This window comes from Agelaius phoeniceus, chromosome 2 (assembly GCF_051311805.1).
Source record: "Agelaius phoeniceus isolate bAgePho1 chromosome 2, bAgePho1.hap1, whole genome shotgun sequence".
Classification (NCBI taxonomy): Eukaryota; Metazoa; Chordata; class Aves; order Passeriformes; family Icteridae; genus Agelaius; species Agelaius phoeniceus.
Window position 1 is genome coordinate 29,123,617 of NC_135266.1, and position 19,210 is coordinate 29,142,826.

The 19,210-nt window shown below is 51.5% G+C and overlaps 3 protein-coding genes across 21 annotated transcripts in view; 1 reads left to right on the forward strand and 2 right to left on the reverse strand.

Annotated features, from left to right (window-relative positions):
- Positions 1-5,719: 5,719 nt before the first annotated feature.
- On the reverse strand, positions 5,720-9,875 carry POU3F3 (POU class 3 homeobox 3). Its single transcript, XM_077173379.1, has one exon. It carries the CDS (start codon positions 8,696-8,698, stop codon positions 7,379-7,381), a length of 1,320 nt encoding a protein of 439 aa, XP_077029494.1. The 5' UTR covers positions 8,699-9,875; the 3' UTR covers positions 5,720-7,378.
- A 1,958-nt stretch (positions 9,876-11,833) lies between these two features.
- Positions 11,834-19,210, reverse strand: part of LOC129117135 (uncharacterized) — a 63,269-nt gene continuing 55,892 nt past the window's right edge. For 11 of the 16 annotated variants that reach the window (XM_077173381.1, XM_077173393.1, XM_077173383.1 and 8 more), the window contains 5 exons: positions 18,805-18,927; positions 16,285-16,350; positions 16,128-16,194; positions 14,830-15,041; positions 11,834-14,063 (listed from right to left, as the gene is read on the reverse strand). In XM_077173381.1, the coding sequence (XP_077029496.1) occupies positions 13,624-14,063; positions 14,830-14,998 (609 nt within the window). In that variant the 5' untranslated portion in view covers positions 14,999-15,041; positions 16,128-16,194; positions 16,285-16,350; positions 18,805-18,927 and the 3' untranslated portion in view covers positions 11,834-13,623. Of the gene's footprint in view, positions 14,064-14,829; positions 15,042-16,127; positions 16,195-16,284; positions 16,351-16,606; positions 18,928-19,210 lie in introns of those variants that run through there. The other 5 variants (XM_077173384.1, XM_077173392.1, XR_013180862.1 and 2 more) reach the window with 3 other exon arrangements.
- The window catches only part of LOC129117132 (uncharacterized), a 66,255-nt gene continuing 59,100 nt past the window's right edge, over positions 12,056-19,210 (forward strand). For 2 of the 4 annotated variants that reach the window (XR_008533809.2, XR_013180855.1), the window contains exon 1: positions 12,056-12,194. The gene's annotated coding sequence lies outside the window, so the exon portion shown is untranslated. The remainder of the gene's footprint in view (positions 12,195-19,210) is intronic. The other 2 variants (XR_013180853.1, XR_013180860.1) reach the window with 2 other exon arrangements.

The window sequence follows — 19,210 nt, forward strand, 5'->3', positions numbered from 1 at the left end:
TGACAGTGAGCTTGTCTTGCTAAACTTTCCCTGTTTATGTTGGAGGCACAGAGCTGATGTAATGCTGTCTTTTCACCCATGGATGGGCGCAATAGGAACAATTCAGAAAAGTTCTGTTTAGCTTTTCCCCCCTTGTAGTTGAAAAAATGCAAGATATCAGAAACAAGCCTATGTTTGAAGGTACAGTTTTCAACATGTGAGTGGGAAACATATGTACTGGCACTATTCGACAGCTCTGTAAGGGCTGTGCTTGAATTTTGGCTTTTAATCTCAACTTTGTTAGAGAGTGATGCAAAATGGAATGGAACCTGATTATTTGTGCTATAGCCTTGTGATGCTCATCCTATAACTGTTGGGGAGAGAAGCAAAACACTCTGCTAAAGCTTTGGGTGAGCCTGAGTTTCAGGGGGACTCTAGTCTTCACAGGTTCTCACTTCACTGCCTTTCTTCCCCTAGTATTTGTTATACGGGATTTTTTTTCTGCTGTTCTACATTTTAAAGTGAGTACAGACTCAATCCTGCTGAGAGAGAGAGCTCCCTCCATCACAAGCTCACGTTTGGCAAATGCCTACCCACTTCGACTGCCGCCCTTCAGGTCATCGTCCCCTTTTCAGGGGAGAAAAGAAAATCTTAAAAGAGAAAGAGAGAAGCGGGGGTGGGGGGAAGGGGGAGAACCCCCTGATTCCTCAGTGATCTGCACAGCTCGGACAGACCTCCAAGATCCCCTCTGCCTCCTGCAGACAAGCCCCGACGGAGAGAAAAACCCCACATGTCTGAACTTTTAACGTGCCTTGGCGTTTATACAATTCAGGCTCAATTTTTAACAACCCCGGAGGGGGGGGGGGGGGGGGGGGCGGGGGGCGACAAGGGAGAAGAAAGTTTGGATTTAACTCTTCGTCGCTAAAACATCACCACAACCCAAACCCCCAGGCATCAGCAAAAGCGCCCAGCGTCCCCGGCAGCAGCCGGTGCCCTCCCGCCACACACCGGCGGTGGCGGGCAGCGAGCGGCAGCCCCAGCGCTGGCTGCCGGCACCCTGAGCGCAGCCGTGCCCCGGGGCTCCCCTCGCTGCCCCGGGAGGGGGCCGCCCCCCTCCGAACGCTGAGCGGGGAAAGCAGCCCTGCCTGGGGTCTGCGGGGCTGGCAGGGAAGTTTTTTGGTACTGCTAAAGGCACACACACACACACACACACAAATATATATCTATATATATAGATGTATAGATATATATATAATACACACACGTCTTTATATATAGATTTATATGTAGGTGTCTAGTCTATGTTTAAATTATTCTATCTATACACACAGTCCTCCTCTGATGAGGTCATTCTCCCATATATATGAGATTGGGTGTAAGATGCCAGATTCTAACGCCAAGATCTTATCACTGCCGATCTAAAAGCAATATAAAGTAAATGTTAGCAGAAGGGGAAATAAATTTTGGAGAGAAACATTCAACAAGGTGTCCCTGAAGGCTTTTCCCCCGCCCTCCCCAGCCGATGTGCCCACGCACTTTATGCCAAAGAGAGCCACTTCTGCACAAGAGACTCCTGCTTCAGAGCAAGGACAGACTGCACCCTCATCGTGGGTCTGTGCCTGGCAGGGGCTGCACCTTGACATTTTTAATCCCCTCCTCCCTTTCCCGAGCAATGCTCTCCTCTCTAATGCGCTAATCGGCTGCAGCTTATTTATTTTTATTTTTTCCCTTGTGGCTCCAAATATCTTAATTTTTTTTTAATTTCAGGAAACTCAAAACGGAAGAGGGGATGCTACATGAAAGTGTGACTCAAAAAAAAGGTTTTGCTATGCAGCCATCAGTAGCACCAGGAGACAGCTCCATTAAAAAAGTAGTTTTCCACTGCTCTTGAAAAGCCGTTATTTTTTACATCGCTTTTAGGAAGATAGATTAACAAAACATCACATTTCAAGCCACTCTGATCTGTAATTAAATGGAGGAGCCGGTTTGTATTCTCCTATGGCTTTTACAGAAGTTGCAGTGATCCAAAGTCAGGTTGCTGTGTCAGAGTGGCATTTTTATTAATGAGAATACAAAAAGCTTGCATATTCTTAGCCCGGCTTGAATTTAGTTGCTAAGCAACCGCTGTATGGTAATTCATCCGCGAAATTTAAATCTTGGAGAAAGGATCCTGCGTTTTGCTGAATGGTCGCCACGAGGAAAACAACTTGTGGGACCCGCGGCAGCTGCCGCAGCGGCACCGCGCCGCCCGCCCGCCGGCTCCCCCGGGCCGCCCGCCGCCCCGGGACGGCCCGCCGGGGACCCAGGGCAGGCGGGCAGCGGCGGCCGCCCCGTCGGCGCTGCCCCGGCCCGGCTTTCCGCGAGCGGAGGAGCGCGGCAGCGCCGTTTGCCCGCGCCCGGCGCGGCCCGGGCCCGCCGCAGCCAGCCCGGCCGAGGGGCGAGCGGGACGCGGGTCCCGCCGCAGCCCCGAGGGCGAGGCCCCGTGGGCACCACCGCGGGCCCCGCTGCTCCTTTGGTGTCGGGCAGGACGGGATGGGCGGCGAGCCTTCCCCCGTTCGGCCTTCACCCCTCAGCTTTTTGTGTCGCCAAAGCCTCTCAAGCAAAGAACTCCCTACTGCTGTGTCATTGACACTGCGGGGCCGCTCGCCGCCCTCCTCTCCCCTCGCTCCGCCGCCTATTGAAGGCTGCGCCCGCTCCATTGTGCCAAACTGCAACTGAAAACACCGATGGGGCAATAACCACCTCCCTGCATCTCGTCCGATCGCTCCATCCAGCCACCCATTCCTCTCGCCAGAGGCGACCAAGCTCCTCGTCAACCCTGGCATTAGCAAAATGAATCCCTGTTCTCAAGCGCTCGCCCCACGCCTGCCTCCGAGGTCGGGACTTGTTGCGTCCCTTTTAGAGTTTGATTAATTACCCTGGAACTTAGGCAAACTAAAGTACATGTGGCGAAAAAGCTCACGCCTACAGTTTGTCCTGCAGCTTGCCAGTTACAGAGGTAATCTTTACACTCGCTTCCAAATCGAAATGTGCATCTCTGCGCTTCAGAAACGTATCCCTGTATAAATATATAGAAGTATCGATTTTGCTGTAGCTTGAAGATGTTGATCATTTATTACAAAAATAAACGAATAAATACAACAATGTATTGTTGCTTTCAACAGGATAAATATTTTACAAATATATAATTTAAAAAAACCCAAATTTAATTGTTAAAGTTATTTAAAATAGTACACTTATTGATAAAATTATCAATAGTATATACTGCATTTCATATTAGAACCAATTATTCTCTAAACGTTCCATTTAAAACCATTCATACAAAACAAGTCATGAGCATTGTAATGTGCAAACACGAGTCACTACATTAAAGCATAAGGATTCTGTAAAGATCACTTTCCGATAGGAACTGCTGCGTTTTTAAGCCAAAGTAGAGCTCTCTGCTAAATTTCGGAATATACGCAGACCAACAGCAGTGACATGACTATTTTAAATACACCTGAAAATGATTTATTGTGTACAGACTCGACGGGGGAAAGATGGGATTTGAGTGAGAAGACTGGGGCGTAATAGAGGACCGCAGGATATGAAAATGTAAACTATAAATAATTACATCTCGGGATTACCCAGTCTGATCAAACATAACTTTGTAAAACATTTGGCTTTCCTTTAGGCAGGGGAAAAAAAAAAGAAGATTAAAAAAAAAAAAAGAGTAAGGAAAACGATGCCGACTCTATTACCAAGCACAGAACACTGATATTATAAATGAATACAATTACTAAATTCATTAAGAGATCTGGCGATATATAACAATATTTTCATTATTTACACGTGTAACAATATAACCCTTAGCGCAAACCCTCTCACTTATTATCTACCTCTTGCTATCTCAGAGACTCACAACCCTGAAATTCCTAAATACATTCAAAGGATTCAGTTTCTCGGGGGCGGGGGAGGGGGCGGAGGGGCGGAGGGGGGAGCGCCCATGGCCTCACTTTTTGTGCATAACAAGTCCACGGAACGGGCACATTTTGCCGGTCCCTCCGACCACACGTTACTCCTCCAGCCTAACCCCCAGCTTTTCGGAGGCAGCAACCCGCAAAGGTTGCCTTTTAATAGAAACCAGCGTGAAGCCTAACGTTAGCTCTTTGTTGCCATCCAAATCGAGTAACCAAATACCGCTCCGAAATTTAAATAGACTTTCTCCGCGGCTAATACAACTGCTCCCCTTCGTGTGTGAAAACAGGATCCCACCTCACGTGTCAGTGGTACCCGGCCCCCGGAGGGGAGCCCGGCCGGGCCGCCTGCACGCCGGCCCCCGCCCGGCCCTTCTTCCCTCCCCAGCTGCAAAATCAGCCAGCAGCTTCTGCTACAACGAACAAAAGAAATAGCGTCCTTTACCCTTTCGGGTTCTCCTTCCCTTTGTTGGGTTGGCTTCTTCCCCCACCCCCCCTCTTATTTCCTCCGTGTCAGTAGGGCCTTTCGGATTTCACAAATCAAACCGACGGTGATATTTACTACGAGCTGGTGTTAAAATAATGCATCCCGGTGCGCGGCTCCCAGGTTGGCTTTGATTTATGGACTTACACAAGGCCTATCTGAAAGGAAGAAATGCTTGTTGTTCCTACAGCAGTTTTCTGGGGGTTTAACCCCTGCCTCAATAGCACGTAGAGAAGCAAGGCAGGAGGGAGGGGGCTCGGAGGAGGGGAGGAAGAGGAAGGTGAGAAAGGAGCCACAGACGAACTGGATCATAAAAGAAAACCTTATTCTCCAGCAGACTATCAATGGGGGCGGGTGGATGCATTAGATGCAGCTCTCTACTTCCCACAACCTCCCCGCTGCAAAATGAAGAGAGTTGAGGCGGTCGTTCACTTGTCCCTACATTGCAATAAATTCTAGTGGATAAATATGACAGGTCAGCTAGTGCATCTATTGGCATCTCCAACGTTACTGACGCGCGTGTGTTTGCAAAGAAGGCATGGCAGCGCTATGGCAAAGTGGAGGAGAAAACTAGACTACACCACTTCACACCCCATAGAAAAACCTTAAAACAACAACAACAGCCACAGCAACAGCAACAACAGAAACGGTGAACTAGGCAGACCGCACGTGGGATGCTAAAAGTATTATTCTATATATTCGATCAGGAAAAAAATTATAAAATATAATTTCCTTTAAATTATAAAGATAAATTAAATACAAATATTAATACATACATAAAATGAGCCAAAATAAATTATAGGTCAGCCCCCCTTCTCCCTCTTTGCAACCCCCCCCCCCCCCCCCCGCACCTCCCCCCCGTCTAGCCTCAGTTTGGAAAGAGAGGAAACAAGACCGAACTTTTGGAAACATCCCTCTTAGCACCGGCCACGCGGGACCTGAGGACGCGCTCAGGTACCGCCCGCGCCCGAGTGCCAGCCCAAACCGAGGCGCCACTGCCCTTTTCGGGGGAAGGTGGCATGTGGTGAGCTCTAATGTCGCCGTCCTTCCCGGTGACACAGGGTGCCCGGGGCTGATGGAAGGGAGCGCGGACGGGCCCGGCGGAGGGGCGGGCAGGGGAGAGCCCCGCGCCGGGCGAGCAGCAGCAAGGGTGAGGCGGGGGCACTGCCGGGGAGCACGGGCCGTGCAGCCGGCAGGTCGGACCCTCCGTATTCCTCTCACTTTAGCAGTATAGTCCCTTCAGAGAACTTTTCTGTTTGTTTGTTTTTCGACACAGTGTTTATGCATCAGACACAGACTATTTCATTCTAACAAATTTATTTTCTCAATCAGCTCTTACGGAATCACTACTCAAATTAAATTACAATCAAATTATCACATCAAAAGATACCCTTATTACCTAACAACTGTCCATATTTTCATTTCATTTTGATTTGTGCTCGTCTGAAAAAAACACGTAATACAAGATCTGGGGAAAAAATAAATTACCGTTTTGCAGCAGTTCATAGGTATTCTGAATAAAATATTAAAAGAAGTCATTTAATGAAAATATAAAGCAAATTTTTTTTTTAGATCAACAACGGATCTAACAATTCTATATTGCCGTCTTTTTGAAAAGTCTGTTTATTAAAACCTACCAAAAACACTGCTTGGAAATGGCAGTATTATATAATCACATCCACAGCACCCATTCAATCAAAGTTGGCAACGGATTTAGGAGAGGAGAAGTTCAGATAAGTGCAGCTGCAGATGCTCAGTCCTTCTAAATCCCTTTATCTGAATCAGTCCAGAAATAAAAAATAAAAATATTAATAAAAAAAATATTAGCAGTGGATTTTTTTTATGACTCTTCCATGATGATTGGCAGCCGTCAGGAGCAGGACTTTGACAGCCCTAAATTATTTCCCTTTCTTTCCCTGGTTCCTTTAATTCATGCAAAGTCCTTCTACAGAGCTCGAACTTTAGGGACCAACAACATCTCCTTCTCTCACCCTCCCCCTGGCGTCTGTCCCTCCCCCCTTTATCCTCAGGGTCAGTTTTCTCCGCGTGCGGGCATTTATTTCCATATTTTTGTTCTATAGCTATACCTATATATATAGATAAATATATATATATGTATTTGCTTCCCTATTCAGCCTGCTTGTTTTTAGTGCTGTGTGCATATTTTTTTTTTTCCTGGAAAAAGTGGACCCTTTCATTTTGCAGAATATATAGATTTATAGATATATATGTTTTCAGAGTGGATATCTGCCTTGCACCAAAATTCTACGGTTTGGCCAAGAAAAACAGGGTGCCGGAATGCAGCAGGCACCCTCTGATTAACCAGATTATTTTTCTTCTGTTTCCCTTTTTTTGACTGCACCCATTGGGGAAAAAAAAATTAAAAAGAGGGAGAGAGAAAGGAGAAAAAAAGTTTCTGTGATTCATAGAAGAGAGCCCTTTTGGGGATGGGGGGAAGAGTGCGGGGGGTGGGGGGGAGGAGGAGGGGAGAGAAGAAGCGCAGACAGTGGTGTTCCTTACTGCGAGAAGGGGATAATTTGGAGAAAAATAAAAATAAAAATAAAATTAAAAAAGCCCAAGCCCACCCCCCAAGCCCTTTCCCCACAACCAACCAACCAACCCCCCGGCACATCTGCAGTTTTGGTGCATTATGCATCTCCACCCCGTTTTCCCAACACGGTCTAAACGCTCTCGCTCGGATCGACCTTCTCCACCGCTCCCTATTGGTATCGATCTTATATATATATAGATGCACGCATATATCCATATATATATAAACACAAGCAGTCTGAACGAGCCTGGATCGTGTGTGTGTGTGTGTGTGTGTGCGCGCGTGTGTGTCTGTGTGAGCGTGCGGCTGTGCGCGGCGGTGCCGGGGCCGGCGGCGGTGCCGGCGGCGGTGCCCGGCCCGGCCTGGCCCGCGCTGCCCCCGCGCTGCCCGGCCCGCCCGCGGTGCCCCTCACTGCACGCTGGTCTGCAGTCCGTGGTGAGGGGGCGGCGTGTCGGAGTTGACGGTGCCGACCTGGGAGTAGACATCGTCGGGGGTCTGCTGCTGGATCCCCGGGGGGGTCATCCGTTTCTCTTTCTGCCTCCGATTGCAAAACCAAACCCTGACCACCTCCTTCTCCAGCTGCAGGCTGTCCGCTAGGTTCGTAATCTCCTGGGCGGAGGGCTTGGGGCATTTCAGAAAGTGGCTCTCCAAGGCCCCCTTGACACTCACCTCGATGGAGGTCCGCTTCTTCCTCTTCCTGCCCTGGGCGGCGATCTTGTCGATGCTGGTGGGACTGCCCGTGGAAGAGTCGGCTTCCTCCAGCCACTTGTTCAACAAAGGCTTCAGCTTGCACATGTTCTTGAAGCTGAGCTGCAGGGCCTCGAAGCGGCAGATGGTGGTCTGCGAGAAGACGTTGCCGTACAGGGTGCCCAGCGCCAGCCCCACGTCGGCCTGGGTGAAGCCCAGCTTAATCCGCCGCTGCTTGAACTGCTTGGCGAACTGCTCCAGGTCGTCGGAGGTCGGCGTGTCCTCGTCCGAGTGCGGGTCGTGGCTGTTGACGCCGCCGTGGTGCGGCGGGTGGTGCCCGGGGTGCTGGTGGTGGTGGTGGTGGTGATGCCCGGGGTGCTCGCCCAGCTCCGGCGTCTCGCCGCGCACGAGCCCCGGGTGCACCAGGCTCTGACCGCCGGGGGGGGGGCTCAACATGCCGTTCACCGTGAAACCCCCGGGCTGCGAGTAGAGGAGCGACTGCTGCTGCTGCTGCCCGCCGGCCATGGAGGGTAGGTGGGCGGCCGCCGCCGCCCCCCAGGCCGCCGGGTGCCCCTGGTGCGGGGGGCCCAGGTGGGGCGGCCGGTGGTGCAGCGCCGCGCCCGAGTGCAGGTCGTCGCGTCCGCCGCTGCCCTTGACGTCGGGCGGCGGCGGCGGCTGCTGGGGGCTGCCCGTCATGCCCACGGGGCTGCCGGACCAGGGCGAGCCCGCTTCGGCGGCAGCGGCGGCGGCGGCGGCGGCGGCGGCGGCGGCGTGGGGCAGGGCTGTCACCCACTGGTGGGCATGGCTCAGCATATGGCCGCCGTTGCTGGCGGCCATGGCGCCCGGCATGAAGTCGCTCTGGACCATCTTGGCCGCCGGGTCGCCGCGGTAGCCGCCCGCCACCGAGGTGACGGCCACGCTCCCCGGCTGCATGCCGCCGCCGCCGCCGCCGCCGCCGCCGCCCGAGTCCGCGTGGACGATGGAGCCGGCCGCCAGGATGCCGTTGCCGGGGAGGTAGGGGTTAGAGGTGGCCGCGGCCATCCCGCGCCCGCCGCCCGCCGCTCGCCCCCGCCGCGCCGCAGACGCCGCTGCGCCGCCGCCGCCGGCTGCCGGGCGCCCGCCGCGAGCGCCCTTGCCCGGCGCTGCCGGGGCCGCTGCCGGGGCCGCCGCCCGCGCCGCCGCCGCCGCCGCCGCCTTCCCAGCCTCGCCGGGGCGCCGGGGCGCGGGGTTCACCTGCTAGCGCTCCGCTGCGCGCTCTCCTCCGCCCGTCCGCCGGCCGTCCTGCCTCCGCTCCGCGGCGCGCTCGTTGCGGTCGCCGGCTCTCGCTTCGCCTTTTATATTTTTTTAGCCTTTCTTTTTTTTTTCCAAAAAAAGAGAAATATTTAGCTGTACATGTAGTTTTCCTCCGCCTTCTTCTCGCCCGGGTTTGCTGCTCGCAGGGAGGAAACCAAACAAAGGCTAAAAAGCGAAAAAAGGGGGGGGGGGGGATCAAAAAGCCCCCGTGCCTTCTCCCCTCCGCTCCCCTAGGAGTACATCTCCTCCTCTCAGCCTTCCCCTCTCAGAGTGAAACTTTTCCTTTTCTTCTTCCTTTAAGGCTTTGTGTGTGGGTATATTTTCCTTTTTTTCTGCCTCTCTGTCTTTCTCTCCTCGGTTCCTCGATCTCCTTTTGCTCTGTTAATTGCAAGTTTTGTTGGTGTCCTAAGAAAACTTCCTGTGATGATGATGGTGGTGATGGTGGTGATGATGCATTTCTCAAAGTTGTGCTGTTGCTGAAGCACTTTGTCCCCTTTGAAACAAGAGTCCTGCCGGAGCCTTCTTGCTAGAGTCACGCTCTGGATAAGACATTTTTTTCTCTCTACCTTTCCTTTTGGCGGTCGGAAAAAAAAAAAGTAAAAAGAAATTTAAAAAGTTGAATTTTCTCGTTACCTCGCGAATTGTTTCTTTCCCTCTCCCGCTCTCTCTCTCGCTTGGTTTGTTGTCTTTTTTTTTTTTTTGGTTGTGTTTGTTTTGCTTTTTATTTTAATTCCAGCAGTTGGTCGAGGGAGGAGGCGGAGGAGGAGCGCCTTGGTGGAGAGGTGTGTGTATGTGTGTGTGCATATATGGTATCCTTTATACACTAACTCCAGCGGGGAAGTTGGCTGCCGGGCTGGCAGCGCGCACTGGCGGTGCCGGAGTCCCGCCGCTCGCCTCTCCCCGCCTCCCTCTCCCGGGCCGTGCCCGCGCCCTCCCTCCTCCCTCCGCCCTCCCCCCTCCAGTCCGTCCGTCCGTCCGTCAGTCCCTCCCTCTCTCTCCTCCCTCCCGCCGCCGCCGCCGCCGCCCGCGCCGCCAGCGCCCGGCCCCGCCGCGAGGAAGCGGCCGCCGCCGCCCCCGCCGATTGGCTGCGCGCCCCGTGACGGACAGCGCGCCGCCGGCCGCGCGGCCCCCCTTCCGGCCGTTCCGATTGGCTGCTTTTTAATTTAGGCGAAGTGGCATCGGAGATGGAAGTTGCCCCCCCTTGCTTCTATCCCTCCTCCCTCTCCCCTTCCTCCTTCCTCCTCCCTCCATCCCTCCCTCCCTCCGCCTCTTAACTCTTCCTGCCCGGCGGACACACGCACCTCGGAGCTCTCCCGCCGTCGCCGCTCGGGCAGGGGCGAGCGCGGGCGGTAATAATTAATACCAACACTAATAACGACAGTAATAACGACGCCAGCACCGGGCAGGATTCGAAAAGGCGTTTGTGCGAAGGTGTCACCACCGGGCACACGCACCCGCTTCTCTCCCGCCGGCAGTGCCCGTACCGGCATTCGGAGCTGCCCCCCCGCCGCGCTCAGCCCCGGAGGCGCCCGCCCCCCGCCCGCCCCCTCCTCCCTTTGTCCGCCCCCGCACCCCGGGGTGCGCCCCGGACCCCGGCAGCCCCTCCGCAGCCGTCACGCCGGGGGGCTGGCCCGGCAGCGCCGGAGGAGGGCCGCCCCGTCGGCGGGGGAGGTGGCAAGGGGAGCCGGCGTCCGGGCTTGCCCTGCGCGCTGCGGTCTGCTCGCAGGGAGCCAGCCCCGCGGCATGAAACGCTGTATTATTTCTCGTCCAGCGGAAAGAGTTAAGGGGGGCGGGGGAAGGCGGGGGGCGCGGGGGAGAGATGCGACCGAGCGGAAACACTGCGCGCAGGCAACCTCAGTGAACCACGGAGAAAGAGAAAGTGGCAACAAAAACAAGGGCAAATTGAACGCTCCTCGGGGACTGCCGGTGCAATAACATCGCTCGGACACGGAGGGGACACGGCGCTGCCGGTGACCGCCCCGCCGCGCGGCGCCGTCCCACGCGCGCTCCCCGGGTGGCGGGGGCCGCGCGAAGAAAACGCGCGGTGCGGGCACGGGAATGGGCAGCGCCGTCCCCGCCTGGCCCTGCCCGCCCCGCTCCCCTCCTCCGCACGCTGAACAAGCCGGCCCTGCCAGGCGGTGAGCTGCGCCCCGCTGGCAGCGCCCTCCACGCCGTCCCGCTCCCGCCGCGCTCGGCAGCCGGTGCTCGGGGCTCCCTCCAGCCCCCGGCTGGCACGGCACGAAATACCATGGCAGGTCGGGTTAGAAAAACCATTCAAGTGAAGCGTACGGATCTTAAGGGCGGTGGTAAATAACACCAAACATAATAATTATAAATATATATATGTGTATATATATATATATGTATATGTATATATGTATATCTGTATATATATATATATGCATATATATATAGGTATATATATTTGTTCCCATGCGTCCTCCAAAGGTTTCTTTTTTTATATATAAAAGATCCAACACAGATTTCATTGAATAAATCTGAGATCTCCAGGTGCAGACGTTTGAATAGTCAGTGCCAGAACCCCATGTTTTCCTTTCCAGCCGATTTTGCTTGGATCAGGCTCAAAAACCGAGTGAGTCTCGTGGTTTTGTTTACACTGAATGGGGAGGATAGGAACGGTGCCATGGGGCCGTCTTTCATTAATATACAGTGAGGATTTTGTCTAAATTACTGCTATGAATTTCACAGTACACGCTTTCAAAAGCCGTCTCAGGTGGCCTGATGAAACGTGATAGCGCCTCTGCAAACAGATCTACTTTCTTAATAAAAAAGGAAGGTGTGTGGGGGGGTGGAGAAATCCCCCAAAAATACAGAAAAAAAACCCAAACCGCCGTACACCCTCATAACAGCGAAAACAAAAAATAAAGCTCAAGCTGGAGTATGGTCTTTTATTTTAAAAAATATCCCAACAAAAAACAAACAACCAACTTCGTTCCCCAACTCTTCCCACCCCCTCCCTTGCAGAGTGAGATTGTTTTGTCTGGAAAAAAATCCAAAGTATAACAAGGGGAGAACAGTTAGTGCTGATTTTCATTTGCATAAATTTTCATATATTTTGGTGAAAATAATAGACTAGTGGAGAGCGGGGCTTAGTGGAGTCAGTGCAAAGGAAAATCTTAACATGGATCGTTTCGCTGGAGTTGAGAACATGCTTTTTTCCCCCTGTCACCTTATTAAAATCAAAAATTAAAAAAAAATTCTCTAAATCCTGGGAGTTTGATCGGTAAGTGTTTTACATTTTTTTATCTACTTTTGTTTTCTTTAAAGTCTTCTGGATATATATTTTCAAAAGCTTAGGACAAGACAGGGGAAACCCATGGCAACTGCCTTGAAGGAAACAGGCTGAAAAAAAAAGGGAAAGAGAAAGGGAAAAAAATCCCACCAGCAACAAAAAGCACCTTAGTGAAATATTACATAAAAAGCATGGATTCATTCCAAAGCTCAAGGCAGCAAAGCAATTCTTCAGCGCTGGAAAGTCTTTCTGGTTACTACTTCACTTTTCTGGGCACTGTTAATTATTGTAACACCAAGACTCGGGGAGGCTGGGCCGGGGCGGGGGGGGGGGGGGGGGGCGAGGAAAGCTCTCGAAAATATTACAGATTTGTGAAGGGGAGGCGAGGCAGAGATGCGGGCTGTTTTCAAACGCTGCTTCGGGGGGGCGGGGGGGTCGCCCGGCGGGCGGGGAGGGGGCTCGGCCGGTGCAGCGGGCGGGAGAGGGGCCGGGGCCGAGCGGGGCGCGGTGACCCGAGCACCTGCCGGCGGAGGGACGGACGGACGGACGGACGGACGGACGGGAGCGGGGGAGGCCGGGGAAGGTGCGGAGCGGCGGTGCACGCACAGGGTTAATATTGTAACTAGGGAACAGACGGTTAAGCACAACATCTAGAGCTCTGTAGTGAAAGTCCATCAGAAAGAGTATAATCAATCAAAACTAACCAGGACATCCCTTCATTTTATTCTCCAAGGAGATTGGGGCTGGAGGATTACAGACCAGATTTCACTTTGTTTCTCTCTCTTGACAATCTTGCCTGTCTCTCCGCTTTCCCCGAATCCCATCCAATTGCGAGCTGTAGTCTAATGATCTGAAACTCTTCTATAGCGTTTGGGTCAGTGTGATAAATAATGCGATAAATAATGTAGGATTAAATTAACAGGCCAGATACCGCTCCCGAAAACTTTACCGAACCTTAAATATCCCATTACGTGACTTTAATTTATTTTAATTTTACCCTTTTTTTTTTTGCATTTTTTTCCTTGCCACCTCTGTTGCTGCTCTTTTGGATACACAATAGCTGGTGATCATTGTAATTTCCTAGAATTAGTTACTTCTTTGGAAACGGTCGATAGCCAAATCAATAAAATGGCTTGTAAAACTACGGAGGTATAGGTTTCAATTTGGGGGGGAGAAGAATCGCTCATTTTCCACTTCTTGTTGACGTGCCCAGCGTCTCTTTTGACTGGGGTTAACTCTGTGTGCTCCATCGGAACAGATGCCGTATAGAGCTGCTCCCTCAAGATCATTTGTTTCCTTGATGGGGGAACATTTCTGAGCAGAACATATTGGTTGCCATAGAGAAAGAAATAAAAGGAAGAACACTAGTCACATTAAGCTATATGTTTGTGCACTGGGCTTTAGATAAAAGGACCCCAGTTCAAGCCAGAGAGAACGGGGCCAAAGCAGAGCTTCCTAGCTTCACTAAAACTAGCTTTATTTTGTTTTGGACTTTTACGGTTGAAACATGTAAGCTAATTTTATTGGCTGTCGTTAATTTTATACGATACGGCTTGCTGAACAAAATCAACTTTGGGCGCGCTCCGCCTGGCCCCGGCCGGCCGCCAGGGGGCGCCCCGCGACGCCCCCTCCCCGCGCGCGCGGGCGGGGGCTGAGGGCGGCTGAGGGGGCTGCGGGCCCGGCCCCGCCGCCAGCGCTGCCCGCACACCGGCGCTGCCCGCACACCGGCGCTCCCCGCCGCCGGGACAGCGCCCCGCGGCCCCCGGGGCCGGCGGGCGGGGGGACAGCAGCGGGGGCTGCCGGTGCGCGGGCCGCCCGAAAGTGTCCCAGGCGGTGCGGTGCCTCCAACGGACCCGAGGCCTGCAAGGAGTGAGAGCGGTAATTAAACACAGGCACGGGCACCGCAGCTCGGGGCAACCCGGGGTGCCACGCGGGGCTTTTTTGTGGTTTTCTTCCTGTCCAAATAAGGCGCTTAAGCCTCTGGAGATGCAATAAAACGACTCGGGTTTTTTACATTATTTAATATTTAATCGCTGTATTAAACCTGGAAAAGTGGCTAGTTTTCTTTTTCTTTTTTTTTTATTTTCTTTCGTTTTTCCCTCCTTCCCCCTCAAGCTGGCCACTCCTCCCCCCGATCCCTTCAGACTTATCTGTGTGCGGGAGCCAGCGACAGAGGTAGCGCCGGGCTCCCCCCGCCTCCCGCCCTGCCCGCACCGGCCGCGCACCCGGCGCAAATTTCGCCGTCCGGGACGCTCGCAGATTAACAACCTCAACTAAGCACAGCAGCCACAGCGACCGCAGCTTAGCTCGACACAGCTCGGGTCTCTGTCCCTTCCCGAGCGCGCCTACCCTCTGCCCTTACTCCTTTCCTCTGCTTCCCTCGCTAAGTGATTGCAAGAGGGGACAGAACTGATAAATTTAGTTGGTGGCTTTTAGTTTTCGGGTTTTTTTTTTTTAGCGTGCGGGGCGGGTTGTTTTTTGGGGGTTTTTTGGGTTTTTTTTTGGTTTCTTTTTTTTTGGTGGAATTCCTGCGCAAGCACGGCTGCTTCTCACCCCCGCGCCCTCGTCCGCGGGCAGGACACAGGGCACGGGCGGACCCGCGTGGCTGCAGCATCCTGCAACGCACCTGCGTCCTCCCGGGACGGGCAGGGAGCGGTGGCCACGGGGGCGGGAGCTTGGAGCCACTTTGTTTCCCCGTGGTGGAGCCCCAGCAGTTTCCGTGCTACAAGGAAAGTTTTATTTCTTGCCTCCATAAAGGAAAGACCAATTGGAACCCTGGAAATCACACAGCCCATAAATATGATAGAACCTGGCAAGATGAACTCCCCGCCTAAAAGCCTAACACATGCATAGCAAAAAAAAAAAAAAAAAAAAAAAAAAGAGAGAGAGAGAGCGAAAGTAATCAAAGACAGAAAACGAACTACAAGATATTACACTTATTACACTTTTCTACACTTTCCATTTAAAGTGTTCGTGGGGCTTCATTTGGAAAACGGAGTCAAGTCTCTGTGTGTATTGACCGTGAGGTAAAATGGTTCAGATATTTACATGAACAAAACTTTCCACCTACCGCGTTTGGCGCAATGAGCGCTAGGAATATTCCAGACTATTAAAACATATTTCCAGAGCTCAATTCTCCTCAGAAACGTGGTCACTTTCTTGAGATTTGTAGTTTAGTGAACATTTCCCTCGCCTGTGAAGCGGGCGGGTTTTGGAGTTGAAAGAGCCCAGCAAAGTTCATCATCCCGGGGTCGGGATTGAGCGGATTTCCCCCAGCTTTCCTCTGCCCCCCCTTCCCCCAATCCTCCAAGCGTAACCTGCGTTATATTTTAAACAAAACAGGGTTTAGAAGCGCAGCTCCTCTGCTGTGTGCCTGCGCCAGTTAGCAGCAGCAGGCGACTAGGTACCGCAAGCGAGAGAGAAACTAACGCAAAAACGAGCAACAAGTTAATTCGGCAAAAGTAAACTTTTCTGGCTGCCTTTGGAAGAGTCCGGTCCGGCCAGGATTGCCGGCTCCATGCCTGCCGTGGCACCCCAATTGTAAGAGTGCTACAGAGTGCATTTTTTTCCTCCCCTTTTTAAAAATAAATGCCTATTTTGTCCTAATGGATGCCTTTGGAAAATGGATGTAGAAGAGATACTGTCGTGGAAATAGTAAAAAGAAAGTGTTTACCGTATTTAGTATTCATTTACTTATAGTGGGAAATGATTAGGTATGTACTAATATAACCGTGGAGACCAACTGCCTAATTAGCATTTACAAATTAAAATGTTAAACATAAAGACATATTCCGTATACAGTCTGCTATATGTAAAACACATTCGTGCATAATACAGCAGTCAGCTGCAAACGTGAAGTTGACTGGCTTCCAGATATGTAGCGTTCTTGGCTAATGCGATCTGCTCTGGGTTTTTCAAGCTTACCCACGCTGTAGTTCATAGTTCTTATGACCACGTTGATAGCTGCACTAGGGATATTGCACTAACCAATCTGGAGAAAATAGGAAAATACACAGATTACTTTTAAAGGCTGACTATAATAACGATAAACACAATAGGCAGGCGGATCATTTATCCATACCTTTTATTCTGAAGGCTTCACTCAGAACCTTATTTGTTGTTTTGAGCATAACAAAGCATTTCGGTTCTGTAATAAATTAGAACAATAATACAGAACCGCACATGCAAAGCAAGATTCCTTTATTTCCCAGCTGCATAATTTTGATATTACCCAACGTGTCTTGCTCAGGGTTCACCTCACACGGACTGTAATGAGAGTTGCCAAATGAATGGAACAATCTATCTGTTGACTTGAGCTCAACGTAGACACATTACATATGATGGAAACCTAATGCTCCCACCGATGTTAAAATCAGAGGGATACATAGTTTCAATCCAGACCCTTAAACATGTAGATTTTTATTAATAAGAATAATTGTGCATGTAGCGACATTAAAAGGGGATTTACAAGTTGGAGTCTTTTAAAAGAGACTGTGAAAACCTTAGCCCTGCTTTTATTAGACATGATATCATTTCGATTTGCGTGCTTGCCATCTCAATGGCGTTTCACATGTGATAAAAAAAAATTCATATGCATTGCATAGATTTTCTTTTACACGCATGAGGACTGGAAGTCTTTTAGTGGATATGAGGGTGAATAATTGTGATACACCAGAAAACAGTTCGTGCAGTTTGGCAGCTCTGGTTATTATTATTAGATTTTTTGACATTTGAACTTGTCTATTGTCTGAGGAGCTCAGTGCAGATTGCAGTAGGTCAACCTTAAGGCTGCTCTTTTTGGCATTGCACACAAACATGCACACGCTGTCTGTTCTCCTTGTGTGAATACAGCAGCTAGAGTTTTATCGTGCTTTTTTTTTTTTTTTTAATGCACATCTATTTATATTTATCTAATCCTCTTGGGGTTTTCACGGTCCTGTGATTAGTTTGTACGTGCCTTCATTTTACACCCATTCCTCCAATCTATACATTTGCCTGATGTTGGATACTTTTAAGTACTCAGTCGCTTTTACAGCAGTATAATTCCAGCATCACGACGTTTGATAAAAGGGACTTCAGTAGCCCTGGGATTAAATGACATATTTCCCCGCAGCTTCGCTCAACTCCATCATGACTCCTACAGTCAAAAGTTAAAGTTATTCATCATCTCCTTGCATTTATTCCCTCCTCCCCTCTCTAAATGCAGCCCCACCACCCGACATCTGAAACAATTTCTTGCCGCCTGCCAAGAGTTAGGGGGGCAGCAATGTGGGGGGCGGAGGCTGGAACCCGAAAGCCCGCCGCCACCCCGCGTCCCCGGGGGACCACCCCCGCCCCGCCGGCCTTTCCGCGGGCGCGGAACGGGCCGCGGCCACGCCAGGGTCCCGGCAAACGCCCTCCCGGGCGGGGCGGCAGGAGCCACTTCTGAGAAGGAAAACGCGAAATAGGGATGGATCCCCCCCGGGGTGGGAGAGGGAAGAGGAGCAGGAAAACTGGATCAAACCCGATAGGAAAGTCAGTTTGCACTGGGAAAATCTTGAGATTGTGTCTAAATAACTTTTCCCTGGAGTGATTTGTGCGTCTTGCTTTCCTCTCTAGTTTGGTTGGTGTTTTAAATTGAGGCTCTTTCCTCATCTGCTGGGGTCAAGGCACTCGGTCCGAACAACAGCCCATCTCTTCTTGTAGCAGTCTGTCATTTAAATATGTATCTATATAGGTATGCATACATCCAGGCATATACGTCTGGATTTGTTCCCCCCTTCACTTCCCTCTTCCCTCTTTAACAAGAGCCTGATAACGCGTTTAAGGCTTGTTATTTGAACTCTCTGATCAGCATGCAGAAATGTAATTGCAACGTTTTTCATCAGGAAAGAAAAGAAAGGGAAAAGGGGGAGGAAATCCCCCCGCTCCCCTTCACACCCTTACACACGCAGACACCCAGTGCTCTGTAATCGCTGAGTCACCGTACTGGGGGTCAGTGGGTAAACACGAAGGAGAGAGCAGCAGCTTATTGAAAACCCTGGCGCAAACTGCATCCCTCCTTATCTCCAGACTGTAGATCCCTCCCCTCCTTCCCCTGGATTTATTACTCCGGACTTGGGAAAGAGTGGCCCGAGTGCTGCCAGAGCCCTTTTTGTGACGCTGTATGTCCTCCTCAGGCACAGTGGGACCTGCTTTGTTCCGGCAGGGTGGAAGGAAGAAATTCAACATTAAACTGCTATTTGGGCTGCCGGGAATGGGCGTTGTTTTGTGGGAGAGAGGGGAGAAGGAGGAAAGGGAGGAACAAGGCCAGTTCACCTAGGGATATAAAGAAAGCTTTCCCTTTCTCTGGGGCTGGGCTCTGATCTGGGCATATTTACTTCTGTTTAAACGCTATTGTTCCTGCCAGGCTTTGACACAAACAGAAGGGGGGGGGGGCGGGGAGGTGGTGGTGGTGGCTGGAACAAAGATGCTCAAACCCCAGCAACCCCCAAAGGCAGAGGAATACTTCTTTTTTTTCCCTTTAAAACGTATGTGACAAGTCTTTCTCTTTGATGTTGTTTTCTGGGTTCCCCCACTCTCCCTGTGAGCTGAGCAGAGTGCCTGGCTGTGATTCACTTACCAGGGCCCATTTAGAGAGGTACATGTCCCCCCAGTAGGTGCCAGGGAGTCTTGGAGGGACAGCTTCTCCAGCCCCTGGGTCTGAAGGAGAAGACTTGAAATCGGTTTGTGAAATCCCAAAGCCCTGCAGTGGGAAACAAAGAGGCAGAAATGTTGGGAGCCCAAGGAGGGCCTGGAACACAGAGAAGCATTGAGCTTCCCAGAGATGCTTCAGCTTCTCAGCAGGGGACAGGGCAGAATCCTTTTTGGGCCGTCTCTATGCATTTGAGGGCTGGACTGTACAGCCCACATTGAATCAGAGTCATTGTGTGTAAATGAATAAGTGCACATTGTTTTGAGATGCTGCTATTGTATTTGGGGTTGGGGGGAGGAGAAGGTTATATTTTGTGTCTGTGTGTGCATGTGGG